Here is an 11,352-nt window from a genome sequence, read left to right as displayed (position 1 = left end):
CCACGCCCGTTCTCTGCCCATCCCCGACACACAGCGCTCCTCTACCCTAACCCCAATCCACACCCTTCCACTATCCCAAGCCACACTCCTTCACGACCCCAATCCCCTCCTGCACCCCACAGAGCTCAACCCACACCTCTCCTCTGCTCTAATCCCAACCTGCACCCCTCCTCTATCCCACCTCCAACACACACCACTCTTCCACCCCACAGAGCCCAGCCTCTACCCCAGCCCCAACACACATTGCTCTGCTACCCTAACCCCAACACACATCCCTCCTCTACCCCAATCACAACGTACATCACTCCACTGAGCCTGACCCACACCTGTCCTCTACCCCAAGTCTGTCCTGTACCTCTCCTCTGCACACCCGTGACCCACACCTCCACCTCTGTCCCACTGATTCTGACTCACAGATCTGCCTCAGCCCCACTGTTTCTGATCCCAAACCCCCACCTCAGCTCCACTAGCCCTGACTCTGAGTCCTTCACCTCAGTCCCACCAACCTTGATGTCCTGGTCCCAATTTTTCCCCAGAACCAGAAGGGTCCCTTGTCCCCATAGCTCACCTCCCAGTAGATGTCATCCTCAAAGCAGGTCTCGTCCRCGGGATCACCCCAGATAGGCAGCTTCAGGATGCCTCCTGGAAGTACCGGAGCAGGCTATGTGGCAGGGGACACCAGACCCTGGGCATGTAGGGCAGGGCTCCCTCCCCATTGTAAGGAAGTGACCCTGAGTCAGTGTTCAGGACTTCTTGCTTCATGCAACTACTGACATTGAGTATGTGGACACTAAACAGACCTGCTGCTTGCTCTTAATCCTGTGCTATCATAGAATAAGCCACCCTGATTGGGAAGGGAAAAAGGAGGCAAGGCAGGATWTCTGCCTTTCTCCAGATGCCCACAAAGCGGCAGCAGTAACATATCAGACAGGAGAAGATGGACAGAGTCCATTTATCCAGGCAGCAAAGAGAACAAACCCAGTGCTATCATGTTCTTTATTATTGTATTAATGCAAAAACCTATYTCCTTTCTCTAAACCCATGTGACTTTCCTGGTGTTCAGGAGTACCCATTTGTTGCCCATTTCCCTGTATCCCTGTGGGCTTTGGGACAGTCCTATCTGCATAACGTCATAAGCAGGGTGAGCAAGCTTGCGGTTGCTGTTTCTCCTGGGAGGGGGATGCAACAAAAGTAGGAAGGATCCATCTGGCCAAGGGAATGAGGACATGGATGCCCAGTTCAGCCACAGGCTGGACTTAACCTTCCCCTTTCCATTCTTCCCTCCTGCTTACCCACAAGAGCCCCTCCAGCGAAAGCCATAGCCAAAGATACAACGATCCCAGCTGCCTGGAAACCTCCTTGGACACTGGGTGTCCGGGTCTTGTAGCTGCCAGTGAAGTCAAAGGCCTTGATGAACCTGCAGAGGACAGAAAGGATGGGGATTGTTTCCAGCAGGAGACCTTCCCCAGATGGAGGAAAGCTATGCTGAGCCAGGCTGGAGAGCTGTGTGCCCTGCCCCCTCACAGCTTGCTCTTCTGCAGAGAACTAGAAGAATGTCGCAATGGCACTTGAAACACTGCTGGCTTTCTCCTCTTCTGCCCCCCAGCAAAACTTTAACTAGGAGAAACTGCCCAAAATATAAACATTTGTTTTGAATTTCAGACCTTCAGACTTTACCCTTAAAACAATGCAGAGATAGAAAGAGAAACCTTCTCCCATCCACTGTGCCAAGGGCTGGGTTTATGGCGTATCTTTTGAGGACAACAGAGGACTGTCAGCTACTAGAGCCTTTCACAATTCACCAAGCCCAAAGCAGATAGTGCAGTAGGTGTTCTCAAGGGGAGAAAGTGCCAACTCTGGACACAAAGCAAAGGCTATTAATTGAGGCTGTCTTCAGCCTAAGGACTCCCAGGTGAAATGAATTGTCATGGAAGAATTTCAGGCTGTCTTACCCTTCCTTTCCATACACATCCTCCGTGGCTGCAGCTGCAGTGATGGCTCCCACAATGCCTCCAATAAGGCCTGGCATGCCGTGGAGGTTGTGGATGCCACATGTGTCCTGGATGTGCAACCTGGACTCCAAAACAGGCTGAGGGAAAGGGAAGTAGAGAGAGATGAGGAACATGACCACAATCCTGGAAGGGGTTCCTTCCGTGGAGAATGTAGCACTATATCTGGACTGGATATAGTAGGAAGTGGGAGCTAGAAGGGAGGAGAGGCATGCCAAAGGGCAGTTGGTACAAACTAATACACAGTAAGTTTCATCTGCATTTAAGAAGGAACTTCTTTACTGTTAGAGTGACAGAGCACTGGAACAGGCTGCCCAAAGAGGTTGTGAAGTCTTCTTCTCTGGAGATGTTCAAAACCTGCCTGGATGCAACTCTTCAATGTGCTCTACATGTCCCTGCTTGAGCAGGGAGTTGGACGAGATGACCTCTAGAGGTCCCTTCCAACCTCCACTGTTCTGTGATTCTGTGATTCTGTGATTCTGTGATTCTGTGATTCTGTGATTGGGATTGGCAGGGAAGGAGGAGTGATATTAAGGGTCCTATTCAAGAGGCTTTCAGACAGTGACTGAGCCAAGCTTAAGGTGAAATGAAAATATATCCTCCAAACATTCTCCCATTGAGGCCTTCCTGGGAATTTTGAGACAGTAAATGGAGTCAAATGCATCTTTGTAGGGGACAGTGGAAAGCAGGAACCCTCAGTGAATCYGTCTCTGGTCTCCTTAGCAGCACTAGGGCTCCAAATAGCCACACAGCACTCACCGTGAGGTAGACATACCCCACTGTGGACACAATGCCACAGATGAACCCGACAATGAGGGAGCCATATGGAGTCAGCATCATCTCCGCACTGGTGCCCACAGCCACGCCACCGGCCAGTGTTGCATTCTGGATGTGAACCTGTGGAAGTAATCGTCTTGTCTTATCATCTCAAAGAGATCCCAGTTGCTCAGGGATGGTGTGGATGGTATCGCAGGAGAATCAGCTCTGAAAATGTTTCCACAGGAAATATCAGGGCCTGTTTTCCTACTTGCTGGAGAAAAACAAGAAGAGAAGAACAGGCAGCCTCTGTTGAAGCACAGCAGCAAATAGACTCCCACTCCTCATACCACGCATGCTCCTTTGSATCCACAAATCTGGGTGGAGAGTTGTGATGAGATGGAAATTGTCTCACCCATGTGTCACGCAGGCTCTGCTGTCACACAGTTGTGCACCCACACACAACAYGTACAAGTCAGCCCCCTGATTGCCTGCAAGCTGCCACACAGGCCCTTCTTGGCTGGCTGGAGAATGCTGTCAGACACAGCTCTGCAAAATGCCCATCAGAAGCTATCTCTTGGCATAGCATATTCATGTGTTTGTCCTGCTGCGTTAGATCCACCAGGTGCAGGACATCACCCAGTTCTTTGCCTTGCATGCCTTGTGCACAACAAGTCTCACTGCTTGCCTGCTTATTCCAAATAACCTCTGGTTTTCCAGCCGGGGGCTGGTTGCACCATCATGCCCTGAAATGCAGCATCTTTCCAGCAAATGAGAAGTGGTCATCCCATTCTGGCCCCATGATCAACCTATTGACAARTCATCCGGGGAGCACAAGCCTCTTTTTTCCCCCAGCTTACCATGTCAAGCTTGCCTTTCTTCTGCAGCATGCTGGAGAAGGCCATTGTGGTGAGGACACAAGCAGCCAGGGAGCAGTATGTGTTTATTGCGGCCCGGTGCTGGGCATCCCCGTGCTCAGAAATTGCAGAATTAAAACTGGGCCAGTACATCCACAAATACAGAGTACCTGATGGGATAGGGAGGGGGAGACGATGAAGAGAAAGTGAAAAGAAAGAATAAAGGGAAGATGATTCTTTGCACAGAGAAGTTAAAATCTGAGGGCTCATTGGTCCTGCTCTAGCAGTGTTGTTTCTCCCTCAGCATTAGGAGATGCTGGCAGAGGAGAGAAACCAAAACCCTAACTTGTTTTCCCAGGCACCATCTCAACCCAGGCCTCAACAGAGGGCACYGGGTAGCTCTGAAGTGTCCAAAAAGGGGGATACAGTGTTCCTCAGCACCAGGCCCTGGTTTTAGTCTGTCTTTCCAGAGACATAGGGGGGAGCAGCTCACTCTGACTGAGCAGTACACATATCCCAACTCTACTGAGGTTGGGGTTTACTCACCAATCATAGCAAAGAGGTCAGAGTGGTACACAGAGCCTTGCTTGTCCTTACTCTGCTCCAGGTTRGGTCTGTACAGGATGCGTGTCACAGTCAGGCCAAAGTAGGCTCCAAAGGTATGAATGGTCATGGAGCCACCTGCATCTTTAACCTACAGACATGAAAAAACAGAAGTTCTCCCCTGGAATCACCATTTCTTCTGGAAAAGAGATCTAGTTTGCTTCATGCCCAGCTTGTTCTCCCAATTTCCAGCCCCAGCTCGCACTTGGCCATGTGGAGGGAGAGACAAAAACGCTCCACTCCTACTATTTATCCTGCTCTTTTGGACCTGTCTATGGCCATGCCATTCCCCCTGGCTCCCCCAATGGAGGCCATCAAGGCAGAAGAGATTTTCTGACCTGTCCCAATGAAAAGTGGGTTGCAGTGATATCATAAAACAAACTGGGATTAACCTTCCATCGCAAGATGAAATAGGCACAGGATTGAGCATTAAATACAGAATAGTTTATCCCTTTCACCTCAAGATTCTTTTACAAATATTGAAAAGATGCACGTGTTACAAGCAGAAACAGACAGGAGCAAGATCTCCTAATGCACACTTCCTGCTGGTTTGTGATGGACTGCAAGAGTCCTTGCTCTCCCTGAGTGCCCTGGCAATGGGGAACGAGCTCAGTCTGGTGGCACCAGGCCATCTTGGTAAAGCACCCCAATAACATCTCTCTGGATATTTGTCCTCCTCTCCTCCTCTTATTGCCTCAAACATTTGTGGTTGTGTTGCATCGCTTCTCTGCTTTTCCATTTGTCTGCTATTCCTGCAGATGCTGCAGGTCTCCCTACTTAGCTGCATTTGCTCAGAGCTGGTGTCAGAGCCTCACCTACAGAGATGGGGTAAGAAGCAGCCATACAAGAGAGCAAGGGCTGAACTTCTGTGCATGGCCGCTGCCTGGACTCATTTACATGATTTAATGAGGCTGGAGGGAATCACAGTGGGTATTTCAAAGGCTCACCGTCAAGATAATCATCATGCTGTCAGACAAGAATTCCTCTTTCCACGTCACTGATGATAAGCATCAGCAAAAGATCTGTGCTTCATGTTTCCAACTACCAGGCTAGTGGCTCTCCAAGTCCTTTTCCTCAATATGAGAGTTGCTTCAGGCTCTCAGCTTCACCTCCTACCCCTCTCTGGTTCTACAAGTGTGTCTTCTTCCCTCACATCATGAAAACGAATTTCTCACTGGCAATTAGAAACAAATAAAGCTCTACTTCTCCCAAGGCTTTGCCATTCTTTCACTTATGCCAGTTGGCTTGCACGTGTGTTCAGGTTTTCTGGAAGCCTCTTTGCTTTCTAGTCCCTCAAAACCTCTCTCAGGAACCCTGTCTCTGTCAGCAGATGTCTCATCCACTYTGTCATTTGATTTCCTTCTACAAAGCCCACATTCCAGCAGTAGAAAGAAAGAAAGAAAGAAAGGAAGGAAAGAAGGAAATCTCTGACAGGCATAAAGAGAGTGACTGGCCCGTTGTGTCAGGGCTCCTCAGCTGCCTTGGGAGCTTCAGTAGAGGGACCCAGTGCCCTTGACTCATTAGGCTGGTAGCTTGTATATAAAACCCTGGGAAATCTCCTTTCTCAGAGAAAGGATGTGACAGACCACAAGGGATTGGTCCTACCATCCCTCTCCTTTCGAATGCTTTTACGTTTTCTGTCTGAATTATTGCATTTCAAATACTTATGAAAGCAATGGCTTGGTGGTGACATTTTGTGATTCTGTGATTTTGAATACATGTAGAAGGGGAGGAACAGAACCAAGCTGTTTGTGCCTAAAGGGAAGCCTTACGTGAAGCAGGTTGAGAAGGATGTACTCATTCACCGCAAAGAGCGTGACTTGAAACAACGTCATTACAAGGAGCTGTATGGGGCTAGTTTTGCCCAGGATGGCCCCAAAGGCAACACACACAGAGCCCACACAGAAATCAGCATTGATCAGGCTGAAAGAGAGAAAGAAAAATTATGGTTTAATAAGGAAATATTATGCCATAACTCATCCTCTCCCACTCCCAGGAAGACAACAGTTTCAAGAGTATTTTTTGCACATAGCACAGGGACGGGTGGTCCCAACTGCTTGGTTCCCATCTGAGTTCTTCTATTATCCAGCCCAGAGCTGATACCCCAGAGCCCACGTCTCTCCTTACTTCTCCACTCCAATGAGGATCTTTCCGGTCTTGAAAGAGTGGAACCATCCTTGCATCAGGAGAGCCCACTGGATCCCGAAAGCGGCAAGGAGGAAATTGAAACCCACAGCTCCAAATCCATAACGCTTGAGGAACATCATGAGGAAGCCGAAGCCCACAAAGATCATCACATGGACATCCTGGAAAGCTGTGCCGAGGGAAAGAATCATCAGTTCTTCAGGGAAAGGCAGGGCTGCAAATGCCATTTGAATTCAGTAGTGCAGAGAAACTAATAAGCTCAGCAACAACGGGGAAGAAATTCAAGAGAAAAATGTGTGTTTGTCACATGACTCCATCTCTCCTCTCCATTTGTAAGTCTGAAGACTGTTTAGCTTTTGGAAAATGGTTTTTGGTTAAGAAGTTCAGTCTTAAAAGCCAAAAATATTTACTAAAATCACTTTGCAAGAGAAGACTGAAAAGTCTAAATGAATGTGCAAAGGAAAATATTTTTCTCTTCCTTTTCTTTCCCTTTTTTCCAAAAACTGAGAAAATGTCAAGTGAAGTTATTGGTAACAAAATTTTATTAAAAGCCCATGAATGGTCATTTTGAGTAGGCCCATCATACCAAAGGTCCTGGCCCTGTTGATAGCTTGGGACAGATATTCAGGGCAGGGGATAGTAACAGTGGAAACTTGCTTAAAAAAACAAGCAGTAAACCATAATTTTTCAGTCCATCAACTTCTGCAGGCCAATCGACAGCATAGTGCCTGTAACCATTACTTCTTCCAGCTGTCAGAGCTGACCTTGCTGAGAGAAATGGTAACTGTTGGATTTCATAGGGACAGCTCCATAGCTGCTTCTGGCTTGTTCTCTTTTGTTGATCTAATGAGTCTCCCTTTGACCTAGGAACTAGCACGTGGTAAGACGAGCTCTGAGCAGGGCAGAGAGGCCTGCTCTCCCTCTCCTGTTGTAGTAGAGTCCCTGGTTCCACGAAAGTCAGTGGCAAAATATACTTTACCCAGGATCTCACTTGCCAAGAGTTTCACTGCTTAATTGCTTCCTTCAGCCTGGAGCAAGAGTCATCCTCACCAGAGATATCCAGTTCTTCCATGRGTGCTCATACCTGCTAACTCTTGTCCCTCACATGCCCTTCCCCGGGGGAAACTGTATCTGTGGGACTATGAACCTCCTGAGAGAAATTCTTGGTGCAGTAAACCTGGTTTACTTTTTAATATTGCACTGTTTCTTTCAGATAAGCATCACTTCGCAATTAGGTGAGCTGAAAACCTGCATAATTACAAATTAAATCATGCATAGCCTCACACTGAAGGCTGCTCGTGAAAAGAGTCTTAGCTTCTGTCCATTGGTACTTTCCAAGATCTTGCAGCTTGTGCAAGGACAAGCATTTGGACAGGCTCCAGCAGTGTAGTGCAATGTTGCAGAGAGAGATTAATTTTCGTGTTTCTAAAAATGCTCCCCACACCCATGAAATTCCTTGCAAAAGAGCAAGAAGGCAGGACCTGCAGCTGATACTGTTCAGCAGAGGTCACTTCAAGGGCACTTCTCTGCATGTCCTAAGAACCAGTCTTTGTAACTGATTTTAGCATAGGCACACGCACTTTCGCTTTGAAGTATTAGTTGTTATTGCTGTATTTATTCTCACCACCTCTCTTCTGAAGAATAAGTGGCAAAATACAGGTCTAGAATGGTCTGTTTCCACTTGCATTTAGGTTCCTGCTAAATCTTCCTGAAAGAAGAAATTTGTAGGGCAAAATAAAATTTGCAGACTGTGCATCCTCCAAAAAACATAGAGGAACCTCCTTGTGTTTTAGACCTTGCACAAACATGGAAGGAAGATCTGTTTTTTTTTTCCCTCAAAATGCCCATAGTCTAAAGCCTTGCATTTGTTCTCCCTTGAGAAGAATATGGTTTTGTGACTTACAAGTAGTCCAGGTGCTCCTAAGCCTTAAAGTTTTTGTGAACTTGCTTTGGGAAGGCAACTGCCATTGCTGTCAGAAGGAAGTGTTAGGGATTTCGGAATACTATCTGTACTGAAGAATCTTACTGCTCTCCCTAAAGAGCAGATGATTCATCCATTATAAAATATCAACACATGAGTCAAAACTAGAAGCAATTGTAGTGCTGATTAGAGTTGACCTGGCAGTGTTGGAGATTGGCCTCACTAACACAACTGCACAAAGACTTCCTCCTGCCAGGATTTCCTCATCATCTCTGGGGTTGGAGGACTCTTCAGTTTTTTCATGTCTTTCCCACTACAATATCTCTGCCATTGGAGATAGGTCCTATGGGCAGTAGTAGTCACAGAAACATTAAGGCAAATCATCTGTGTGTGCTTGACCATCTCAGTGTCTTCTAAAAAGAGATGGACACAAAGATCAAAATGCCAGGGCGCTCTCATGTTGCTTTGTTTGCCCATCTTTGAGGAAAGACTGAGGGGGAGGAAAAGTATTTCTGATCAGATAATGAGGAAAAAAACCTGCTCTGCACATGAGCCCGTCCTGAATAGGTCTGAAATAGAATCAGAACTTGAAGTTAAACCGAGAGCAGTTGATCTGAACTTGATTTATTAATCTTTTAAGCCGYTGGAGGGAGATATGTAGTGCTGTGGAGCAGAGCTGGGGTATGAGGACAGAAGAGATGTAACATCTCTAGCTCCTACAAGCTCCTTGGCCTAAACCTTGTCCCCTCTGATGTCCTCTCAGCATGACCATGACAGCARCACCACTTTTGTACTGCTAGGGCTTCACACAGACCTGTGTGGGGTTAGTCCAAGGGGCCAGATCTTGACAAAGAGTCAAGTCTTGGCTTTAGACTAACCAGAATGCCAGCTGAACAACTGTTTTTTGTAAGCAAATCCTTCTCTGAAATAGCTAATCCTTGGCAGGTACAGATTTCTATAGTTCCTTTGATTTAGAAAGTGGTTTTTTTTTTAATAGAAATGTTCTAACTATATCCATGACTCAAATCTATTGCTTCCTTGGAAACAATTGCCTACAGAAGCAGAGTGTTTCCCCCGGTAGACAAAGAAGATGACCAGCACTGGAGATCAAATCCAGCCAAACACATCACCTCATCAAAACRTCTTTAAGCACATGGAAAAAAAAAACCACTACTGCAATATTACGCAGTGACCAAAGAGCCTTGGGAACCTGGCAGATCAAGAGATCTCCAGCATCAAACTATCAAAATGGCAGGAACTACRAGGTAATTAACTAGTGAGGGGGAGGATGTAGGAAGAAGAGGAAGATGTCATGGGATCTAGACAGCCATTCCTTTGTATGCCCAGAAAAGCTTGCTCTGATCCAGAGCCAAGGGAAGAGGCAGCAAGCGGAAATTTGAAAGGTACTGAGAACATGCCAGTCCTATTCCTGGAAGGGAGACGTCATTTACTGGTGTCACAGTACTCCAGTGACAGTGCCCCAGGACCACTGGGAAGCCACGAGGATTTTCTCTTTTTCTCTGGTAAGTCTCAGACCAAGGCAAGAGCCTGATTCTCCAGGAGCAGGCAGAGGCATCACCTCTGACATGCTGCGCCCTGAGCCAGATATATCTGGGGAATACAAAAACGCTTGATAAGGGCTTGCCCTTCTAAAAGGGTCCTTCAGCTTCTCCCACATCCACAGCCAGATAACAGAGAGATGGCTGCAAGGAGGACCTTGCAGCTGGGGTTGGGATGCTGGGAGCAGCAATACATGCAGTGTTGAGGGAAGGGGCCAGCCAGCGCTCTGACGAGGGTACCCAAATACTCACAGGGGTATCGGAAGTAGAAATCATTCTCTATGTCACTGGTCACGTTCATCTCTTTCTTCTCTTCCTCCCAGTGGGCGTCAGCCTCSGGACCGAAGCGCACGAAGACCCCGAAGAGGACGATCATGGCCACCTCCCAGAGGAGGCAGACGAGCGGGAGCCGCCAGCGCATGTACGTGTTCTTCGCCATTCCCTGGTGCCTCGGCCTCTCCATGCACAGGGGTCCCCGGGGAGCCGGCGGAACGGGGCAGCCCACATCCCCTGCACCCACGGAACGCAGCAGACATATATAAAGAGCGCAAGGTGGGGCCAGGGAGGTGCCTCTGGCCGGATCACGTTTCAGAGTGCGGGAGGTTTGACAGACTCCCTCTCGCCCTCCTTCCTCCCCGGGAGGAGGGACGGGTCTCCAGCACCTTTCCCCTAGGCTGCTCCAAACGCGTCTGAGCTCCGCGGCGCAGGGTCGCTGCAGGAGGCGTGAGGTGCCAGCAGGGAGTGGAGTCCGGGCATCCTGCCCTGCCCCGCACACCTTCCTTTCCCCTTCCTGCATCAGGAGCGGACCCAGGCATCCCRGCCCTCAGCACCTGCTGCCCTGGGCACGCTCCTTTCCTACACGACACAGCGAGGCCGGTGACCTGCTCCCCTCACCGAGGACACCAAAGCCGAGGACAATGGCAGGTGCCCCTCATCCAGGTGTCACTGTCCCCTCACAGGTCCCTCCCGTCTCCTAGGGCAGAACGGCAGCCCAGGGAGGCCTTTCTCCTTGTGGGAGGGAAGGCTGCTAAGACCTTTCTCCTCCTTGCTTTCTGTCATGCCTCTGGACAATCAATCACACCTTGTAAGCCAGGGTGAAGGTGAATGGGGCTGGGCCAAGCGGGGCAACTCCCAGAGCCTCTTGGGCAACTCCAAACTATTACRGGGCTCGTTTCCTCCAATGAGCCTCTGCCAGGCTCTGGATGCAGAGTTGGGGAGATGCAGCCCTGGCAGAGCTGGGGGGCTGCCCACAGGCTGCCCATTCCCCATCTCCTGACCTGTGGACAGCTCTGTCCGACTAAGGGCAAATTGGCTGAGCAGGGGGTCCAAATTCCCCTCAAATGACCAAGGAAAAACAAATTGTGGGGCCTCCCCATATCCTTGTCAAGGCAGTCTGAATCACTGGGTTGGGCTTGGGTATTGCAGTATATGTGGGAAAGAAGTTTGCAGGAGAAGCTTCCAGGAGGAAGAGGAAGACAGATGATTTAAAACAATGCCAGCAC

General features: G+C 48.7%; 1 protein-coding gene across 1 annotated transcript in view; it reads right to left on the bottom strand.

The window, feature by feature from the left end:
- Nucleotides 1-10,347, bottom strand: part of RHCG (Rh family C glycoprotein) — a 10,947-nt gene extending 600 nt beyond the window's left edge. Inside the window, exons 1-9 of the mRNA XM_026036308.1 lie at nucleotides 10,103-10,347; nucleotides 6,353-6,539; nucleotides 5,998-6,148; nucleotides 4,169-4,316; nucleotides 3,626-3,792; nucleotides 2,769-2,906; nucleotides 1,953-2,089; nucleotides 1,293-1,417; nucleotides 569-642 (exon numbers count right to left, since the gene is read on the bottom strand). Coding sequence (XP_025892093.1) covers nucleotides 569-642; nucleotides 1,293-1,417; nucleotides 1,953-2,089; nucleotides 2,769-2,906; nucleotides 3,626-3,792; nucleotides 4,169-4,316; nucleotides 5,998-6,148; nucleotides 6,353-6,539; nucleotides 10,103-10,313 — 1,338 coding nt within the window. The 5' untranslated portion in view covers nucleotides 10,314-10,347. The remainder of the gene's footprint in view (nucleotides 1-568; nucleotides 643-1,292; nucleotides 1,418-1,952; nucleotides 2,090-2,768; nucleotides 2,907-3,625; nucleotides 3,793-4,168; nucleotides 4,317-5,997; nucleotides 6,149-6,352; nucleotides 6,540-10,102) is intronic.
- Between the last annotated feature and the right edge of the window lie 1,005 nt (nucleotides 10,348-11,352).

The sequence above is a fragment of the Nothoprocta perdicaria genome, unplaced genomic scaffold (assembly GCF_003342845.1).
Source record: "Nothoprocta perdicaria isolate Ctin4 unplaced genomic scaffold, notPer1 scaffold_176, whole genome shotgun sequence".
Taxonomy (NCBI): domain Eukaryota; kingdom Metazoa; phylum Chordata; class Aves; order Tinamiformes; family Tinamidae; genus Nothoprocta; species Nothoprocta perdicaria.
This window is presented reverse-complemented; position numbering and strand designations above follow the sequence as displayed.